Source organism: Haplochromis burtoni, unplaced genomic scaffold (genome assembly GCF_018398535.1).
Source record: "Haplochromis burtoni strain Fernald_Lab_line unplaced genomic scaffold, NCSU_Asbu1 Contig_285, whole genome shotgun sequence".
Lineage (NCBI taxonomy): Eukaryota > Metazoa > Chordata > Actinopteri > Cichliformes > Cichlidae > Haplochromis > Haplochromis burtoni.
In genome coordinates this window covers 238,833-259,220 of record NW_024582646.1, presented here as the reverse complement: position 1 = coordinate 259,220, position 20,388 = coordinate 238,833, and the positions used below count along the sequence as shown (strand labels likewise).

The window sequence follows — 20,388 nt, the reverse complement described above, 5'->3', positions numbered from 1 at the left end:
GCGCAATAAGTGAAACAAAGCAGTCAGATAAGTCAAACTTTACTCATTTCATTCTTCTTGCTTCCTCCACTTCCGTACCATTGATTCATTAACGTTGAATTCTCTCACAGCTGCTCTATTCCCATGTTGTTGCAGTATATTAATGACTAACCTCATAGTGTGGATGGATTATCTCAGTTCTCCTGACTGAAGTTTGAGGTTTCCGTTTACAGCATCCTGCCATGCAACTGCATTTGTCTCTAACCATCATGAACCCTCACCTTAACTTTTATCGAGTGGAAAAAAGTTAGCGTTCATCCTCCAGCTTCACTGTGTTTATATTAGAGATGGACCGATCCGATATTACGTATCGGTATCGGTCCGATACTGACCTAAATTACTGGATCGGATATCGGAGAAAAATAAAAAATGTAATCCGATCCATTAAATATCACGAAAGCACCTCACAAAACTTGCAACACGCCGTAACTCACCTCAGAACGTTAGCACGTCGGAGCAGTATGCATCACGTGATAGAGCGGCTGGGCATGCGGGACCTGTCGGTGGTCTGGATAGCATTTGGAGCTTCGCTAGCAACCCGGCATTTCATCTCCGACAAAGTTATCCCGAGAGAAGTAAAGCAAGTGTGTAAGTCCATCTCTGAATGTTTGTAAAGCATTCCTGCGTTAAGCTTAACAACGATATATGGAGCGACTGCCTCTTCTTGCTGCTACTTCAATCATGAAACTGCTTAATGATCAGCTGATCGGCTTTTCTGTCGCGAGTCCGTCTCTTGTTTGTTTTTGGCCCACTTTGCACCAGAAAGAGGAAACCAGCGGCTGAACAACAGCAGCACGTTTAAGCTTGATCAGCTGTTGTTAGAATTTATTTAATATTACTTTCTACTCAGGATCTTTTTCTACGTAGCTGACGCTGGTAACTGTGCAGGGGCGGATCTAGCAAAGTTTAGCCAGGGGGGCCGATAGGGCATTAACAGGGAAAAGGGGGCACAAAGACATACTTTTCTTTCTTATTCTCATTTAAAATGTCGAGCTTTTAATAAATAATTATCTGACACCCAAAGTTTTAATTTGATGTAAAATGAATAGAAGTCAATTACTGTATATAGTGACTATTAAGTCTAATATATATACCCTAGTAAGCTATAGTACTCTTTCTTTGGGAAGGTACCATCTGTGCAGTCTGCAATTTTGTTGAAGAAAGATGTTGAATCTATTTAATATTTCTTGAAAAATAATTGATTTCTGTGCATTTTTTTTCACACTGCATCAAATTAAGGTTGATTACGTCGATTAAGCATCATGAGGTGGAGCGTGAGGGGTGGTTCCTCTATTTTTTATTTATTTATTTTTGTTGTTGCTGGGAGTTGGAACCCTATTAGTTAGGTTGCTTAATATTTACGCTAAGTACTCTTTAAAATACCAGAATAGGGAGGATGGTGTAGGTTTAAGTTTATTAGATTGATCAGTATTGCTGAACTATGAAATATTTTTTTTTGCATACAGGTATAACAGAATAGCTTTAGTGTAGTTGTTGTTTTAAACTTGAGTATGAACTTATACAAAATGCAGCAAGATATTTAAAAAACAGTTTTGTTGATTAAAAAACACTATATCGGATTCATATCGGTATCGGCAGATATCCAAATTTATGATATCGGTATCGGTATCGGACATAAAAAAGTGGTATCGTGCCATCTCTAGTTTATATTATGCTAACATAGCTGTGTCACTACCGATCATGTAGCACATCATTATATACCAGCTAGTCCAACTTCAGTAACACTACAAAAGTCACTGCTGTTTAGTTTTCTGTATTCATTTATGTTGGAAGTGATCCTCGAGGCTCCTGATTACGGTAGCCGCAATGCTTTAACAATCAACCATCAACTTCATACATAAGGCGCACCAGATTATAAGCTGCACTGTCGATTTTTGAGAAAATTAAAGGATTTTAAGTGCGCCTTTAGTCCAAAAAATATAGTAGCCAATTTTAAGTGTAAATATGAAGTTTCAGAATGTCCTATACATCAGACAGTCATACAGCATAGAGAAGCGATGTGATTTCTAACTTTAGCAACAACATTAAAGTCAACTTTCCAATGCTCCAATGTTGTGTTGTGCTTGTGTTTACACTGTCCATGAAGCGTGCAGCTCTTACATTAGTCTGAAAGTGTTCTCCTTGCTTCTGTAGTAGCGATTCTCCCTGCAAACTGCTCCAACTACGTTGATAGGAGGCCACCTAGATGTCCTCTGTGAAAGCACAACAGAGTTAAACAGTGTAACCTCACTGAGATTATTAGTGAACGTGCAGAGGCAGATGGAGAACACTGTGGTTATAATCCTTCCTGTAGAAAAATAAGCTGCAATATTTTCCTTTTCGTAACACACTGAGCATGCATTGGACACGACCTACGCTCAACTGCGAGTAATTATTCTGTGTCTGAAGAACACAAAAACAGCAGCCTTGGCAGCAAGTTCCTTTGAATTTTGGAATATTTTGAGTTTGACTCCAACAGACATTTCATTTCATTGCATAAACATAATTGTTTGAAAGCAACTTGAAGTTAAGGAAGTTGAAGTAATTTAATATATGAAAATGTTTCCAATAAAGATGATCATGATAAAAACACTTTGAAAGAAAAAATAAAAATCTCCAGATTTAGATAAAAGTCAAAAACCCTTGTTCAAGTTACCAAAATATTTTGAAAACCTTTAAAGTTAGCTTCTGCATTGATTATGGTGGCGTCTATTCAGAGCATGAAGAGATTTTCAAATTCTAAATGAGGACTGAATTAGAAAAAAAGAGAATCATGACTGCCATCTCTATTAATCTCTATTAATGGAAGCCCTTATTTGCTTCATTGTTGAATACGTTAGAAAAAGAAATGTGCGAATTTATTATTTTTTTTATTATTTTTAATGTTTTCTTTAAACAAATAAATGCTGTTTTTTGTTCAGTTTCTTTTTCCCGTCATTTCTCAGGATACACTCACACATTCATCTTACATGTGAAAGATCCTCAGTTTGATTTTGGGAGAAGATACAAACCCAGCCTCAGGGGAGCCTAGGTAAATGGGATCGCTGTGTCAAGGACACATGATACTATCAAACATGTCCATCTGCTATGGTGCTAAACGCACTCAAGACAGGACTTAATTGTTTTTACCCAAACTGCTGTCATGTCATGTAGGCAGTGCTGTCAGTGATGCAGTGGCTTTTTAATGTTCTCTACCTGTGCAGCAGCTGCTGTGTCTTTAAACAGGCTGAGAGTCTCTCCCTGCAGAACAGCAAAGACCTCCTCCCAGTGCTCCAGACCCTGCAACAAAAGAGGAGCCTCAGCCAATGCTTCAACAGTGGGCACAACAAACAGGCTGCCATAACCCAAAAAGGTTCTCGGGAATAAAAGGAAATAAAAGGAGCACCACTGGTGTCTCTCAAACCACCGGTGCTAATGGAAGGGTAGAGTGGCAAAAAGAAAACTGGCATAAATCATCCAGGTACTCAAAGTAGGTTTCAAAAAGTAATAAAAGACCTTCATTTTACTGGCTAATGGCATTAAAAATACACCAATGTGTATCAGCTTCTGCCGTCTTCAGGGTGTGGATGTACGAGGAAAACAACAGAGCAATTCACTCTGCTTATCTCCTCTCACTTTAAGCGGGCAACACTATAATGTTACATTATTTTCTTTAGCCTTTAAAACCAATCCTGAGTACAGCATCTTCCTCCGTTAAGCAGCTACTCAGTACAGCAACAAAATCACAACTGGATACCTTATAAAGAGCATGATTTCATGCTGTGTTAGCAACCACGGTTTTCATCTTATTACAAGACATAAAAATTGGAAAATCCAACTGGGAAGCCGAATAGCTCCTTTTCCATCAGGTTGTCCATCCAGTTTGATAGAGATGTGTAAATAAAATTAAAAACGTATCAAACAAAGAAGCACGTTGAGTTCATGCCCAATATGAAATTTCGTTTTTAGATATCTTTATAAAGATCATATCATCAGTTACAGATGTGTAACATGTCTCTCACCTTGTTTCCTCCTTGTTTCAGCTTAATCTCCAACACGCCCTCCATTCTGATTGGCTCCCCAGGTGTGACCTGGCAGTAAGTATGACAGGTGTGAGAACATGTGGTTGATGATGATTATTAATTTAATGAATAAGACAGTTTATACCTCAGGTTCGGGTTGCCCCTCTGCTAGATCTAAAGACTTTTGTTGAGGTCTAGGAGAGGGGGGAAGAAGGTCAACCATGAGTTAACTTACTTTTTAATGTTTTTTGTATAATTATGTGTGTGCAATTTCTTTAGCGCAGCATACTGATCCCATGGATGATTAATATATATTTTCTTGCTATGAGCTGAAACCACTGCAGTAACATTTTTTTTTTAAGTTGAGGAATCAGCCAGTCGATGTCAAAGCAGCAGGAAACGGGGCATGCTCACGTCTTATCCTCCTTTGTGATTGGTGCAGCCGTCGGGGCGTTGGGTGGTGTAATGTGATCAGCAGCAGGTGGAGCAGGAGAGCCAGGCACATCGGGCTGCCTAGATGTTGGTGATTTAGGGCGAATACATCTTTCTTTCACAGGTGGAGGTGGTGGCGGTTCAGTGGGGGCAACAAATCGTCTGATTGCTGAAGGTGAGTTTGGTGGAGTGGTGGTTTTCTCTGGATGGTTCGGAGAATCAGAGCGGCAGCCAAACGCCTGCTCTGAAAAGGAAATTCTGGGCTTTGGAGCCACAGGTGGTTTGGACCTAGGCCGAGTCTCTTTTAGTGAATGGGACTGAGGAGGCGGTTGTGAAGAGGAATCCGCTGATTCTCCAAGAGGAGTGTTAGAATTTAGGTGTGAATTTTTGATTTGCCTTCTCCCGGCGTTAACTGTCGGGCTGGGACTGGACTCATCGGACTCATCAGAACTGTCAGCCGATTCTGCTTTTTTAATAATCTTTGAATCTGATCCAGGTCCTAGTGGTGGGCTGAGAAGAGGGCTAGGAGAACTAGAGACAGCTTCTGCTTTTTTCTCCAGCACGGATGGTCTGATTGTTCTGTCTGTCTGCCTGCCACTGCTGGCCCCATGAACGTCTCTAGAGGAGATCCGTGGGGTCTTTAGTTCTGATGGTTTACTTCTCAGGGAGGAAACTCTAGCTGGAGGCTGTCTGTACTGGAGGTCCTTCTCCTCATTTCCATGAAGACCCAGTCTGTTTTCCCTCTGCAATAAAAAAGAAAGTGTTTTTAACAGGGTTCATGCACTACAAAAATCTAAATCAATGGTTTTAAGACATTTTTAAGATCTCAGTACCTAATAAAGACAGAGAAAACCAGTGTTTGGGGGAAAAGCCTTTGATTTAGTCTATGAACCTCTATTCTTTCCTGTTGTTAATGTTACCTGTGTTTTCTTTTTCTGAAGTGCAATGAAACGGTCACTCTGGGCCTGGATCATGGCCTCCAAGTCCTCCTGCCTCTTAAGGAGCTCCATAACGTCAGACACAGAATCCTGGAGGAACCACAGAAGATGTTCTGGTTAAGAGACGTTTTAATGCCACAAGTTCTGAGTGACGTCTTGGGGACTCCATCCTCTGAAATCTTCCTTCAAAAATGATTTCAGTTTATTTCAAACAGGTGTATTGAGTCTATTATTATAACAGGTATAACATGGCCTTCCTTCAGGGGTAAAATAAAAACACATCCATATTGAACGATGGACAACAAGGAGCAAATCATTTTATGTTAGATATCTTTTTTCCTCCTACCTCTGCATTTATCTGCATTACTAACACACTACAGGCAAAAATATACCCTGATACAGGGCAACAGTTTCCCTGAATCGCTACAAAAGAGTTGAAAAGTGAAAAGTGTGCTTGACCCATAGAGACATCTGTCCATTTCACTTTTCTGTCCAATTCTCAGCATTCGCATACCCCGTATTCCTCAGCCATCAGAGTGCTTTCATAGGAGCTCAGCCAGCGCTCAGCCTGCTCCAGCTCTCTCTGCAGAAGGACAATCTCCAGATCCTCCTGATACAGCAGCCTGGTTTCCTCCCAAACCTTCTCCACCCGCATCTCCAGCTCCTCTAGCTCACAGATACGCTGCTCCACCTGAGAGGAGGAATATACAGTGGGATATCAGCCATTCGGAGTCATTTCTATTGTTGTTGATGTTTGATGTGCCAAACTACCTTCTCAGACATGAAGTTTCCGTCCTCAATCAGACGACTTCCTTTCTGTTTGACGGCCTGTGATTTGATTAGTTGTCTGTCAATCTGGACGCGATACTCATCATGCTTTTTAATGAGCTGTTCCAGGTCGCTTCCCTCACCACTCTGAGGCTCCCCTCTCACCAGAGACAGCATCTCCTTCAGCCACGCCCTGGAACACAAGACAATGTGCAATCTTTAAAATACTGCTTCTTTGAAAGAGAAAGCTGGTAATCTGCTGGTAGGAACAAAAAGGTTGTTATTTTCATTTGTGCTTATATCTGGCAGAGTAGCTTTCTGGCACCTGCACACTCTTCTGTGCTTTCTGGCACCTGCACACTCTTCTGTGCACATACATGGAAAGTGGGGTTGGGCACATGACCCCAGAACAGAGCGGGTGACAACAACTGACAACTGATATGAAACTGATGTCGTCAAACATCACATGAAAGGAAGACCTGGGGTGTAAAGCCGCTTGCAGATAAAAATTCTAAAGCAGTTTAATTCCATGTCAATGAGCTTTACCAACTGGACTCCACAGTGTAGTGATTTACACATTTGGCTAACACATGAAAGGTTCCTGGTTTGAGACCAGGCTGAAACACAAATACTTTGGGGGTTTGTATAGAAAAATAAAGCTAAACTTAATAATTACTTAATACTATTTGTAGTGTTTTTGAATTGTGGGTAGTGTGTAAATAATTTTTTTTTCCATTGACAGAACCTACATGAGTTCAGTCCACTGGGAAAGGTATTTCTGCACATCTTCTGCCTGGCCCAGTCTGGCCCGTCGTAGGGAGGCCTTGTCCTGGATACTGGTCCAGCAGGCCTCTAGGTCATCCAGCCGCTGAGTCACAGAGGACCTGGCCTGAGGCTGGGATTTGCTCAGTGTGCGACCTACTTCTCTACTCCTGGTTACTTCCTCAGAGATTCGAACCAGGTCCCTCTGATGGAAAAGACAGACAATGAGGCAGGAACATTCATTCAGCTGTCATGCATCCACCACTTAGCTTTGATGCAGTGTTTGGTGGACATTTCCTACCTCCAATGCTTCATGTTGACTCATCAGAGTCTGGATGGAATGCAGGTCGTGGCCCAGGTCCTCTGAGTCCAGTACTGCTTCCTTCTCAGCCATCCAGCCCTTCAGTTCTTCCACATCGTGGTTAAACTGATGAATCTCCCTTGCTGCCTGCAGATTCTGAAGGACACAGGACAGGCCATCATTCTCACAACCTCTAATTCAGATCAACTCATCCAAAGGTAGCTTGATCTATCAGATCTATACCTGTTCTCTGGTCCTTATGCTACTGTTGAGCTCATCCCACAGCCTGCTGAGTGCATCATCCCTCCTGCGAGCCTGATCGTCTTGTTGCAACCCTCGGCCAAGCTGCTGTACTGAGGTCAGTCGGCTGCGACCCAAACCGGAAACTTCTGAAACCAGAACCTCCAGCTTCTTCTGAAGGACCTATAGATGGAGAGAAGGGACAAAAAGCTAAGAAATGAATAAAGAGGGAGATATTAGCAGTTTGAGACCTAAGAGTTTCAGAAGATATACACCCTGGTAGAACATTGGTTTAATATTTACTACAAACTGACCATTTTCTCTATTTGTGTGCCAGTAAAGTCTCTTCCTTTTTAAGATTTTTTCAAGCCAAAAACTGATATGCTACAATAAATAAATATGAAACTAAACCCAAACAAATGCAATCAATATAACTTGGAGCCTCTGTTTTCATAAGTTTGAACAAACTTCCTGCTACCCTGAATTGGATAATAATAATAATAATGGATTGCATTTATATAGCGCTTTTCTAGGCACCCAAGGCACTTTACAATTCCACTATTCATTCATTCTCACATTCACACACTGGTGCAGGCAAACCACGGTCGCCCAAGATAAGAAGATGGACAGATTTTTTAAAGTCCCGTCACTGATTCTACAGTTAGAAAAACTAGTTCAATAGGTGCTGTTATAGCTCATCTGGGTTTGAATCTACCACAGACCTTTCTCTGTGTCACATTATCCCTCTCCCAAATCACTCCCTGCTTACCTGTCTACTCTCTATACTCCTTAAAGCCCAAAAATACGTAAAAAAAGAAATCACGAAAAAAGAAAACAAAAATTCAAATACAAAAGACAGACTGAGCTTATAACAGGATAACTAAGGGCTGGTTTAGGATCAACTGATCCAGCCCTGACTATAAGCATCATCAAAAAGAAAGTTGGAAATCTAATCTTACAACCCAAACTGGGAGCTAGTTTCACAGGAGCAGCAATTGATAGCTGATGGCTCAACCATTCTACTTTTTAAAAACTATGAAGCACAAGAAACCCATGATTATTTTCTACGTGACTCACTTCCACATTCTCCAGATCTTGTCCACAGTCGGTGGACTCTACCATCGTTCTCTTGGAGGTCAGCCATGTTTGGAGTTCTTTAGCCTCTCTCTCATACACATAGAGACGGAGCTGATCTTCCAGAGCGGCACGACGGGATGCAGAAAGTCTGAGGAGCATCTCAAAACATTCAACGACAGCTGGGAGAGACTCACTGACCAGGTGGCTGAAAAACAGAAACATTCTTTTCTTTTTAGTTTCAAAATGTAAAAAAAAAAACAAGCAGAATGATGATACTGCATCGTACTACACACTGCTTTACCTCTTGGGGTGTCTAAGGTGTTGCAACGATGCACCGTTCTCCTGCAGCTTCTCCACTGTCCTCCTCTGGTTGTCCAGTTCTACAGCCACAGAGTCCAATTTCCTCAGCATAGCTTCCGTCACCTCCTCACTCCTCCCGCAGTCTCGAGACTCTAAACCCACCTGCTGCTCCTCTAACCACAGTTGGAGCTCTGAAACCTTCAAACACACAAAAATAGGCACATAACAGGTAACGTTTTTTGTTTTTTTTTCTTTTACAGTTTTTTTTGTTGTGATTATATAAATGACATAAAATAATGTCTTAAACCAGTCCAACTGTCCAAAAAAGGCTTGTTAGATTAGTTGTTGATTCTAAATTGACCGTGAGAGTACATGGTGTTCTGTCTCTTCCTGTGATAGACTAGTGACCTGCTCAGAGGGTAATTTGTACAATTGTATGACTTACATCTTTTATATACAGTCAGCTACAGTGGTGCTAGTAATGAGCGGTTATACATCGGACTGGGTATTGTCACAGATTTCTAAAATGGATTTGATTTTCATCCACAAGGTTCTGATTCAATTCAATTTTGACTCAGACAGTCAGAAATATATTATTAAAGGTATTTCTGGCAAAATACATTTCTATTTAAATATCAATTCAGGATTTAATCGGTCACGGCTGATGACCGCGACCCCTCCCTGAGCCTAGGTCTGCCGGAGGTTTCTTCCTGTTAGAAGGGAGTTATGTTTGCTCATAGGGGATCATATGATTGTTGGGTTTTTGTTTGTATGTAAAATTATAGGGTCTACCTTGCAATATAAAGCGCCTTGAGGTGAAGGCGCCACTTTTATTTTTTGAACAAGAGCAGCATAGCATGTTGATGGAGTCACAGTCGGTAACATTGCGGCATGGTCTGAGGATGTGAGTGATTACAGTCTGTGGTTTATGATACTTGAAACAAAACTTATTTTTCAGATATTTTATAATATATCTAAAAAGGGGGACCTTTATACGTTAAATCTCAGTTTTATGTCATGTGTCTGTTACCTCTGTGAGGAAGGCATGTATGCTGACTGCCTCCTGCAGTAGTTTCACTTTCTTCTCACCCTCTACCGTCAGCTTCTCATGCAGACTCTTTAAGTCCTCCAGACGCTCCCGGATATCGTGAGATGCAAAGTGTCGGCCCCTGACCTGAGAGAAGAACACATAAGGTTCCCGGATCATTTCTTAAACATTCCAGCTATAACGATGCCGAAATCAAAGAGATCCTTACCAGACTATGCCCCGCCTCCTGAACTGCTTGGACCAATGGCATGCGTCCAGAGATCTCCTGCATCAAGGTCTTTAAAAAATGATTTGCAAATTATTTTTTTCAATAAACACAACAAAAGTAACCCAAAACCTGGAACAATTTGAACCATAGATGCTATTTAATAACCTATGACCAGACCACTAAACAATTAATCAAAGATGTCCTTAACTATAAAAACAATTGCAATTTGGAGCTACAAATAAAGTCCAGGAGGTTATAAATGTCTTATTAAAATTATGATGTCTGTAATAATGTGAATATTAATTAATTTAGATATGTTTTCTTCCTTCCTCACTGTCAGTAAAATCTGCAAGTGGTCACCTGGTGCTTGTGGAGCAGCTGCTGGCTACTGCTGAGGGAGCTGCCCAGGTCTTTGGCAGTGATGGAGGGCAGTCTGTCATTCAGCCAGGCCGTTTCCTCCTCCACATTTCTGTAGAACTGGAACAGGACTTGCCAGGCCTCCAAGTTCTCCTTACGTCTCTGCAGGGGCTGCGCCAGACTGTTGTACCTGTCAGAGTAAAGACCAACACCAGTGAAATACATTTCAAACATTTTTTTGTCATTTAGTGATATTTTAATTTTTATAATAGTTGTTATACCCTTGGAAGAGCATCAACCTCTTCCAAGGTTATAAAGAGACATGAAGAAGTCGGCTACATTATGTATACAACCAGATTTCTTCACAGTGCAAATGATCTACTGTTTACAAACCTGTTGATGGTGTGTGCCACTCTGGTCTGAATCTCCTCAGCCAGGAAGTTACCCTGAGAGTGGAAGCTCTTTGCTGTGTCCACCAGACCCTGATATATAAAATATATACATTTACATATACTTCATATATGCAGTGGATTTACAAAGCAAGCCGACATTTGTCACACTTTAGTGAATCTACAATGCTCTTTTTCCATGATGGTGGCAGGCAACTCTAGTGTGGCATGCCAGTTTGGAAACCACAGAAGTATAAGTAAGGTTATTTTTCCCTTTAGACTTAAAACTGAGTTAAACATATAGTCATTAACATGAATAATGTGTCTCCACTAACATTTAGCTGATGTTAACAATATGGTGGGGTTTTTAAAGTAAATTTCACATTAATGTTTGTTGTGAAGTAGGGTGGGCAATTGTCATGAGTGTGCTGTGTGGCAGGCAGGAGCTGCCACAAAGGTGATGAACTAAAAGAGGCAGCTTTATTTTGCTGTAAACACTGAGACACGGGATATATGTAAACATAACTTAAAACTGGAAACACAGAACTATGAAGCTAGAAAACTAGGAACAGAGAAACTAGGAATCGCAGCAATTGGGGAGACAGGAATAAACACAGAGACAAGACTGACTGACAGGAGAACATTAGACTCAGAGGCAGGGAAAACTATGATCACTGAGAACCTTTTCGTCTGTTTTTTCTTTTAAATGCCTTGGGATTTCTTTGTGAAGCACTTTGTGATCTTTGTCTTGAAAGGTGGTATATAAATAAAATTTTACTTGCTTACTTACTAAGAGCTAGAAACTAAACAGAAACTAAATGATCGAATGAGAACTCAGAATTACAAGAAAACCGAACATGAAACAATCAGAGAATCTAGCCTAACTTAGAATATCATTTTAACCCGATTCACACAATCCATAGCATAAACCCTGGGACAAAGACCCAGGACCATGACGGCTATAATATCATTATAGAAGTAATCTAGTATGTAGCTTAGATATAATTAGTAATGAAAAAAAATCTAACTAAAAACTCAAAATTATGGGGATTTAAAACAACTAAACATTATGTCCACCCTCGCGCTTGCACCTGGATTCGGTCTTGGTGTCCATCCATCTCCTCTTCCACCCCCTGCAGTTCCTTCAGCAGTCTGTTCACAGAGGGTAGGTCACTGCCACAGTCCTCATTGGCCAGCTCCCTCTCCACTGACGCCACGAACTGCTCCATGTCATCCAATGAACGCTGGAACTGCAATGCCTAAACACACAAAGGGCATTAAGAGAACTTTATGTGCCTCCCTACAATTCCAGGGCAATGAGCATGAAAGAAATCTTTAATGTTTTCTATGAAGATTTAGTTAAGGATTAAAGTTGAGTAGGTTTAAGTTGAAATTAAGTTATAGTTTTAAGGGCAACATTAAACATGACTGTGCAAGTACTTGGTAGGCCTCCTGCAGTCTAGTTTTCTTCTCCTTGCAGTTGTGGATCAGAGTATCCCAGCTGTCAGTCAGCTCTCTGAGTCGAGGTTGAACCTTTCCTTCAGCAGACAGAGACTCAGACAGCAGCTTCTCTCCTTCCTGGAAAGCACCCAATAGGCAACATTTTATATTCCCAATGGTGTAAACAAACAATAAAGTCTGAAATGTTAACAAAATCTAAGAGAAGGTCTAAATAGGACAAAAATTCTGATGGGATAATCTTTTTGACACTTCTCAGGAATAAACCGTTAACTGTCCAGCCCAAGACATCTTGCAGCTAGAGCTGTAATCAGGGAAATACACAGACACTTAAGAAAATCCACCTTAGTGAGGGTTTCCACCCTGTAGCGGTTGCCGAGGATCTCTGCTTCAAAGCTCTGATGTTTTAACAGCTTTGCCTGAAGGTTGTTTGGTTCCCTCCAGTTTTCATCCAGTGCTATAGCGTTACGCTCATTCAGCCACACACATACCTGGAAAACACAAATTTGCTATAGACCCCTGAAGAACAATACAAATTAGGCTTCAGCAGAGTTCAGAAAGTTACCTGGTAGCTGCTGGACAAGAACTGCTGCAGCTGGAGGGATTGATCCAGAGCTTTGTAACGAGATCTGCTCTGCCGCTGCAACTGACTCCGCCTGCGCAAACACAGCAGGTGAGCAAGCAGGAGTCAAAACATTATTTCCAGCTACTTGCTTTAATTGGAAAGTGTGTGGCTGAGATGTCTGATGACTACCTGGTGGTCAGTGCTTTGCTCTTTGCTCTGATGTTGTTGGCATCATAGTGCTTTTGTTGGATCATCTCCTGGGCCAGCTTCTCTACCTGGTCCAGCTGGTCTCCCTGAGCCTCCAGGGCTTCCTCAAACTGAATCTGCTTCCTCTGCAGTGTTTCTACCTCTGTCACTGAGCTCTGCAAAAGGAATAGGTTGCTTTCACAGCATAAGAGTACTTTCCTATATATGTATGATTCTGAAGCAAATCATCCGTACCCCGAGGTCCTGATTGGACAGGAAGGCTTCACTGTTGTTGAGCCAGCTCTCACATTGTTCTACAGAGGTCAGGAAGATCTGAAGGATACAGAGAAGAGCTCAGCATAAGCTAATCTGACTGCTAAAGCTGTGTCTCATAGTTGTCTTATGTCTAACTACAAGAAGGCACAAAATCCACCTAGCTAAGGTAGCTGAAACTTTTCAGTTATGTAAAGTAGCTCAATCATATGTGTCAATTATGGTAAATGGACTGATTCTTATATAGCACTTTTCTACTCTCCCAGAGTACTCACAGCACTCTATACAACATGCCACATTCATCCAATCACACAAGCACTGTCTTCTAAGGTTCTTAGTGCTTCCTAACTACCATTCATAGCAAATGTAGCATCGGGGAGAGCAATCTGGGGTTAGTATCTTGCCCAAGGATACTTGGCATGCAGACTGAAGGAGGATCAGTAGATGACCTGCCCTACCGCCTGAGCTGCAGTCACAGAACAGCCATACCACCCTGAGAACGCCCGATCTTGTCTGATCTCGTCAATTATATTAAGGATTATTCAGTGTAATGCTAAGAGGACCAGGTTAACTTACAATACATGAAATATATTTATTTTTAATTAAATCTGACATTTATTCAGCAAATTAATTTTGCAAATATACTTATAAATATGAATGAGACTATATTAATTAATTATTCACATCAAAAAGTCATATTAAATTATTTTGGGGGCCGCTGCTGTGTCACCTGTAGTGTACGGGCCTGCTCCAAGGTTATGTTACGGTTCAACCAGGCTCGGTCCAGTCCAGCTTTAGCTTCCTCTAGCTGGTTCAAAGCCTTTTGGATCTCTGACTTAGAGCTGTGACCAGACCGGATGAGACCCAGACCAAAGTCCCTGACAGAGTCGATGCGTTCAGCACGAGCGTCAATCTCCGTCTAAAAACAGCAAAGTTTAAAATTGGCATTTACTTCATTAAGGTAGTAAAGTTTAAGTAAGCCACAGTGCTCACCCTCCAGTCCTGATGCTCCACAATGAGCCGGTCAGCCTCTGTTCTGGTCTTGGGAAGTCCCTTTTCTGCCATCTCACTGCTCTGTTTGAGACTCCACTCCAGCAGGAGGCGCTGGTTAGCCTTGAAAAGCTGCAACTGGTGAGCCTCCTGCAGCTTTTCTTTTCTGAAAAAGACCATTTCTTCTTGAGTTTTTCCTGAGGGAGTTCTTCTGATCACTATCCATATCTTTGTTTTTTACTCATGTAAAACACTGTTGGGCCTCTAAAAGTCCAGTGGTTAACATGTTGCATGCTTGGTGGGAGGAGAAAAAAAGCCTTTAGTAGGTGTGTGGGTTTGTAGAAAGTTTGAGGGATACCTCGATGGCCTAGCTAGTTTAGACAGACCGAGCTTCAGCTAGTCCAGTACCTCTCATTACATACCACAGCTGGAACAGTGTGCAACTACAGTCCCAACATGTTCCCATGATTTTAGACATGAGAATCCAGTATAGGAGTATGCTAAAGTGAAAACGCTTATCACAACCTGTCACCTAGCCCTCTGGCTAACACTCAGTGCGTGTGGCATTCTGTGTGGCTAGTGTTGGACGGGATTCCTGCACCCACCAGCAAAATGGATGAAACGATAAAACAACAGCTGCCTACACAGAGCTGCACCGAAAGACGAGCACAGGTAAAGACCGTGCTCTACCTGTGTGCTATGAATTGAAAAGTCAACCCAAAGAACCTCTCGTATCTAAACTAATTAAACTAAACTCAATATCCAAGCTGCTCCCAGAACAACCCTGGAAAAGTTGCTATGGATCAATGTGAGGGTAAGCACCAACACAACCTGATAATCACAGATTGCTACTCCATGGTTTTGGAAATACCACACTTTCCATCAACAACAATCACACAGATAATTCAAAAGCTGCTCGGTAGCCTAGATAAAGTGGTGAGTGACAATCCTGCGAGGAATTCAAGGAATTTGCCAGACTGCTTGATTTTAGACAAGGTATAGAGATGGCAAAGAAAACATTGGCAAACTTCATTGGTGCCTACATAGTTATTTCACTGTTAATTGCTAGATGCTTTGATCTTTGAAAACTTTCAGCAATTAAAATAATTGAAATCACTGTTGCTTCTAATAGTAGATTAAAGTTACCTGTGTTTGAGTTCCTTGTCCAAAGTTTTCAGAGTCTTCTGGACTTCTTTCTGTTTGGTCTTCAGCTTGTCGCTCATCACTGACTGAGCACTCACATCACCCAACAAGCCTTCTTCCAGAGACTGATGAGACAGAAGTAAGTCAGTCATTTTAGTCATAGAGGTGGTAATTTGGCAAATGAGATGGACTTATAAAACTGCATTTAGTTTTTTGATGAAAGTGTGTTTTAACAAGATTAGATTCATCTGATTTTTGTTTCCATCTGTCAAGGTTTTCTTTTTTGTCTTGTTTTTAATCTATTTAACATCTACTTGTGACCATCTTTATGAACAGGTACCAAGCTTACATGCAAGCTTTCCAGTTACAATTCCTAAAGTCAAGAATGAACATATCAGTTGCAGCCTTGGGTGCCTCACCTTTGCTCTATCTTGGATAACTCCAGTCTCTCTCTCTATTTCCTCGTGGCGTCTAATCAGGTTTTCTACACTGTCCACATCGCAGCCACAATCCTGATCCTGCAGCAGCAGCATCTAAAGAGAGCGAGGAGGAACCTTTTCAAAATACCAACCAAGTTCCAAAAAAGTTGCAATGCTGGGGCAAATGTAAATAAAACAGAATGCAATGACTGGCAAATCTCATTAGCCCATATTTTATTCACAATAAAAAATAGAAAAGATGTTAAGATTCTGACTGGGAGTGACGAAGGACGGACAGGATTAAAGGTGAGTACATCAGCTCAGGTCCAGCATTTCAACACAGTTAGAACATTGCAATGTTTATCACTGTGCAGCATCCTGACTTCTTTTAACTACAGTCCATCTGGCAGCTGAGGAGACCATTTGCTGGAGTTTTAGATGAATGTTGTTTTCATGTTCCTTTGTGAATACTGTATGAGTTTATGAGATTTCCAAATCACTGCATTCTGTTTTTGCTGACATTTTTCACAGTGTGCAATTTTTTACAGTGTAATAATTTTGTGTTTTAGAAGTGCAGCATCAAGGTTAAAAAAACAGTTGCCTGACCTTTTCATTAGCTCTGTCTCTGACCTCCTCCAGTTCTCTGATGAGACTGTGGACCACCAGAGCTTCTTCGAGCTGGTTCTTGTAATTATTCAGATCAACGTGAAATTTGCTCCACCTGGAGGAGAAGAACCACTTTGATGCATTATTTAGAAAGCCACAGAAAGTAGTTTGTGCGCTGGTCAACACTGTTGCCTCACAGCAAGAAAGTTCTGGGTTGAAAGTGGAAGATCTTCAGACACGTTACCTTTCATTGAGCTGCTGCTTCCTCTTTGTCACAGTCACCAGTTCCTCAGCACTCTGTCTTTTTTCTAGTTTGGCTGCCAGTTTGTTGATGGCTTTGATATGAGCATCATCCACTGTCACGTCCTGCAGATTACAGATTTGGCTGTCACTTTTCAGACATATTAAAACAGTGTGGCTTGTGGTCAGTTTGAGCTATTCCTTCTATAATATCAGTAATGTTAGTCATGTTAAGCTCTTCGTATCCTGTTTGAGGAGAAGACTAGAGAGCAAAGCATTTAAAAGCAGTGTTCTTCATCTTCTCCCTGTTTGTGGTATATAGAGGCCCTGTCCGACTTCACTATTGCCATCAAAAGGTTGAGTCATCAAACACTGAGCTCTGTGTCTTGTGTAACTATCATTGCAGCCTAGCATAGCTGTAGTTTCTCACAGCTCACGTTGGAACAACATAAGTTTACTTACCTTATCTTCACTTCCCCTGAACTCACTGAGCTTCTTCAGCAGCTGGACTCCATGTTCATAGTCCTTTCCAACATCTCCAACATTAATCATAACCTCCTGAAACACAGAGTCACAGACGTAAAGTAACAAATGTCCCCATGTTAACAGCAATGCACTTCCATCCATTTATCTGTGCTCTACCTTTTGTCTGATCCAGGCCTCCACCTCCTCCACCTTCTGGAGGTACTCCAGGAAGGCTCTGTTATCTTCCAGAGCTTTGCCACGGATAGCCACAGCCTTCTTCAGCTCTTCCCAGTGAAGCTCGAGTGTGGCTGCACTCTTCTTTACCTCTTTGGACCTCAGGTGAAGAGATACAAGTTCTTCCCCAGCCTAGAAGCAAAGAACAAAGCAGGCTGCATGTAGATGTTTGACACAAAGGCACAAAGCTGAATCTAACCAACACTGACAGGTTCACTAAATCATGTCTGTAAGTGGTAATTCTGAAAGGTAAATTTAAAAAAAGATCCATATTAACATTTCATCTTATCATCTCACCTCTTTGTGTCCAATCACGTCAAACAATCAAGTTAAGTGGCATTACTGCTGTACATGTTTTCCACTTTTTTCCACTTGGAGTCAGATTTACTATTAGCTACATGGCAATATTAATTGTGTCTTTACTCAGCAATGTGCACACACAGAACTGTGCAACATGACCAGCTCTTGTGTTTTTGTTTTTTTGTTTTGTTTTGTTTTGTTGTTGTTGTTTGTTTGTTTGTTTGTTTTTTGGGGGGGGGGGGTAGCTTTTCTTGTATTCTCTTCATGTGCTGCATTACATATCCACCTGTCTTTGTACATATGTGGCCATGTGTGTTTTTTTCCTTTCACTTTAATAAATAGCTCAGCCTTACAACCTCGAGTCTAGGTTCATATGGTGGATTTTTTTGGCAATAAAGCAGCGGTTATTTCATGGCATGCGAGCAACCTGTGTTCACAAAGCTATTCTTTTGGCAGATTACTTACACCTTCAGCAGGTCTGTTCATGTTAGTTATTACTGAAATAAAATCTGCTCATATGTTTGCACGTTTTTAGTAGATCACTCCCAGATCTTTTCACTCCCGCTGAATCTTTTCTGTTATTGTGGTTTCATATTAATTTGCCCTACTGCTGGCCCTCGAGCTGTTCTTACCAAAAGTACATTACTGATGATCTCATGGTGAGCCAGGATTTCAGCCTCAAACACCTGATGTTTCTGCAGGAGTTTCATCTTGGTTTGCAGGTTGCTGAGGTCAGCTTTACTGTCCTCTGCCATCTTCTGCATCCGCTCAGACACCCACTCCTCTGCCTGACGCACAGAAACAGAAGTAGATGGACGGTTAAACAGTGTTATAAACAGAGAATTGAACTGGAAATCAGACCCATCTGAGTTTTTTCATTTGTCAGTTATCGTCAATCACACCTTATTTTTTAACACTGTAAAAACCTTAAAGATATTTGGGGATCCAGCTACCAAACATTGCCCAGTGTTCTGACTGGTTAGCAAGTTACCTCTGCGACATCTCGGTTGAAAATGCACAGACGCCTGGAAAGCTCCAGCTCTTCCCCACGTTTGGCAGAAAGCTCTTTAATTTTCTCTCGTCTCTGGAGGAGAGCTTTAAGTCTGGTTTTGACTTGTCCGCTCTTCTTTTTGCTCAGCTGTTTCCTCAGACGTTCAGCCAACTCCTTCAGAGATGACAGCTGGAACAGAGAGCGGGAAGTGTAGATTTAAATGAGCAGGGGCTCAACCAAGGTAGAAAGTGGTAATTACTATAAAATGTAGAGTATTATCATTCACTCTACCTCAGCATGTCACTAAATGGTTTAGTTTTTCCAATTGACTTTAAAGAAGCTGTGCATTTTGTTTTAACTGTAGGGGAAAGGACCAACCCTCAGAAGGAGTACAGACCTTGTCCTCCTGCGAGCTGAGCAGCTTCTCAAAAGCTTCATGGCGTTTGATCAAACCTTCTGTCTCATCCACAGTATTTCCCAGAGTGCTGTTCTTCAGCAGGATCTGTGGAGACATGACAGAAGTTTTCACCATCAATGGTATCATCATTATTTTGCAGGGTTTTTTTCTTGAACGAATACAGCAGGTGTACCTCCTGTGAGTTGGACATCTTCTCCATGCTGTTGACGTCTCTGTAGAAGATCTGCTCCAGGTGAACAGTTTCTAACCAGCTCTGTTTCTTCTTCCAGTTCTCCTCCAGTTTTTCTCTCTCTGACTGGAGAGCGTCCATCTTCTCCAACACCTAAGAGAATCATCACCCAACAAAAAGTCTAATTTCTCTGACTAGACTGTATCAATGTCTACCTTACAACAGTGAAAAAAAAAATTCAGATTCATCTCATCTTAAGGCTAAGCTCTTTTTTAAAGAGCTGTTATCCCTTGTTATCCCAGGACCCGAACCCCCTCCTCACCCTGGGATAACAAACTCTTTCTATACTTATCAAACATGGACTTCATTAATAGGTAAATGGTAACTGTAACTTTATGATTATTTCTGAAATCAATCAGAATATGACTCTAGGCCACAACAGATGAGCTTAATGATTAAAGCCAAGCTGATCTCCAGAGATGAGTTTGCTTCAGCATCTCAAATCCTTTCATGCACACAATGTGTTTTGGACAGTGCTTGAAGGGTACAATGAAGTTGTGATTTTCTGTATTTTTTAATCTGCTTTCTGGTCTTGCAGACTTTTCTTTCTTTTATTTTCTGTTTGTATTCCATAAAATGAGAAAAGTGCCATATAGCTATCCCCAGAGTCTCCAAAATCTTACTTCTCCTCCTTACCTCCTTCTGGTTGCTTTTGTCCTGTGTCTGCAGCTCTTCTCCCATGTCCAGAGCTTGCTGGTAGGTCTCCTGTCTTGCCTCCATCTCAGCCCATAACTGCTGATGTTGAGCCAGCTGGAGGTCAGCGGTAGCCACATCACTGATGCTTTCCTCAACTGCCATTGCGCTGATCAGCTGGCTGCACCACAGGAAGTAGTCTTGCACCTGAAGAAGAAGAGTGGGGAAGATGACAGAAGTAAGCTCATTGTTGGGGACAAAATCCAAATGGATAAAATTCCCCTTATACCTAAATACACTTGAAAAACCTCCACAAAAAGATGCAAAACATCTACTGAACAACTCAAGGAAGTACTACTTTAGACTTTCAGACCTGCA

The 20,388-nt window shown here is 41.4% G+C and overlaps 1 protein-coding gene across 1 annotated transcript in view; it reads right to left on the bottom strand.

Annotated features, from left to right (window-relative positions):
- sptbn5 (spectrin, beta, non-erythrocytic 5) overlaps nt 1-20,388 on the bottom strand; it is a 66,295-nt gene that overhangs the window by 15,840 nt on the left and 30,067 nt on the right. Inside the window, exons 43-78 of the mRNA XM_005940981.3 lie at nt 20,014-20,217; nt 19,321-19,470; nt 19,128-19,232; nt 18,731-18,919; nt 18,372-18,527; nt 17,383-17,571; nt 17,203-17,298; nt 16,745-16,866; nt 16,501-16,615; nt 15,895-16,008; nt 15,479-15,600; nt 14,336-14,498; nt 14,073-14,261; nt 13,325-13,402; nt 13,073-13,245; nt 12,884-12,974; nt 12,663-12,809; nt 12,301-12,438; nt 11,952-12,119; nt 10,865-10,953; nt 10,475-10,661; nt 10,115-10,183; nt 9,889-10,032; nt 8,860-9,056; nt 8,559-8,763; nt 7,485-7,664; nt 7,242-7,397; nt 6,928-7,145; nt 6,182-6,371; nt 5,925-6,101; nt 5,393-5,500; nt 4,455-5,215; nt 4,186-4,234; nt 4,041-4,109; nt 3,235-3,318; nt 2,161-2,252 (exon numbers count right to left, since the gene is read on the bottom strand). Coding sequence (XP_005941043.1) covers nt 2,161-2,252; nt 3,235-3,318; nt 4,041-4,109; nt 4,186-4,234; nt 4,455-5,215; nt 5,393-5,500; nt 5,925-6,101; nt 6,182-6,371; nt 6,928-7,145; nt 7,242-7,397; nt 7,485-7,664; nt 8,559-8,763; nt 8,860-9,056; nt 9,889-10,032; nt 10,115-10,183; nt 10,475-10,661; nt 10,865-10,953; nt 11,952-12,119; nt 12,301-12,438; nt 12,663-12,809; nt 12,884-12,974; nt 13,073-13,245; nt 13,325-13,402; nt 14,073-14,261; nt 14,336-14,498; nt 15,479-15,600; nt 15,895-16,008; nt 16,501-16,615; nt 16,745-16,866; nt 17,203-17,298; nt 17,383-17,571; nt 18,372-18,527; nt 18,731-18,919; nt 19,128-19,232; nt 19,321-19,470; nt 20,014-20,217 — 5,684 coding nt within the window. The remainder of the gene's footprint in view (nt 1-2,160; nt 2,253-3,234; nt 3,319-4,040; nt 4,110-4,185; nt 4,235-4,454; nt 5,216-5,392; nt 5,501-5,924; nt 6,102-6,181; nt 6,372-6,927; nt 7,146-7,241; nt 7,398-7,484; nt 7,665-8,558; nt 8,764-8,859; nt 9,057-9,888; nt 10,033-10,114; nt 10,184-10,474; nt 10,662-10,864; nt 10,954-11,951; nt 12,120-12,300; nt 12,439-12,662; nt 12,810-12,883; nt 12,975-13,072; nt 13,246-13,324; nt 13,403-14,072; nt 14,262-14,335; nt 14,499-15,478; nt 15,601-15,894; nt 16,009-16,500; nt 16,616-16,744; nt 16,867-17,202; nt 17,299-17,382; nt 17,572-18,371; nt 18,528-18,730; nt 18,920-19,127; nt 19,233-19,320; nt 19,471-20,013; nt 20,218-20,388) is intronic.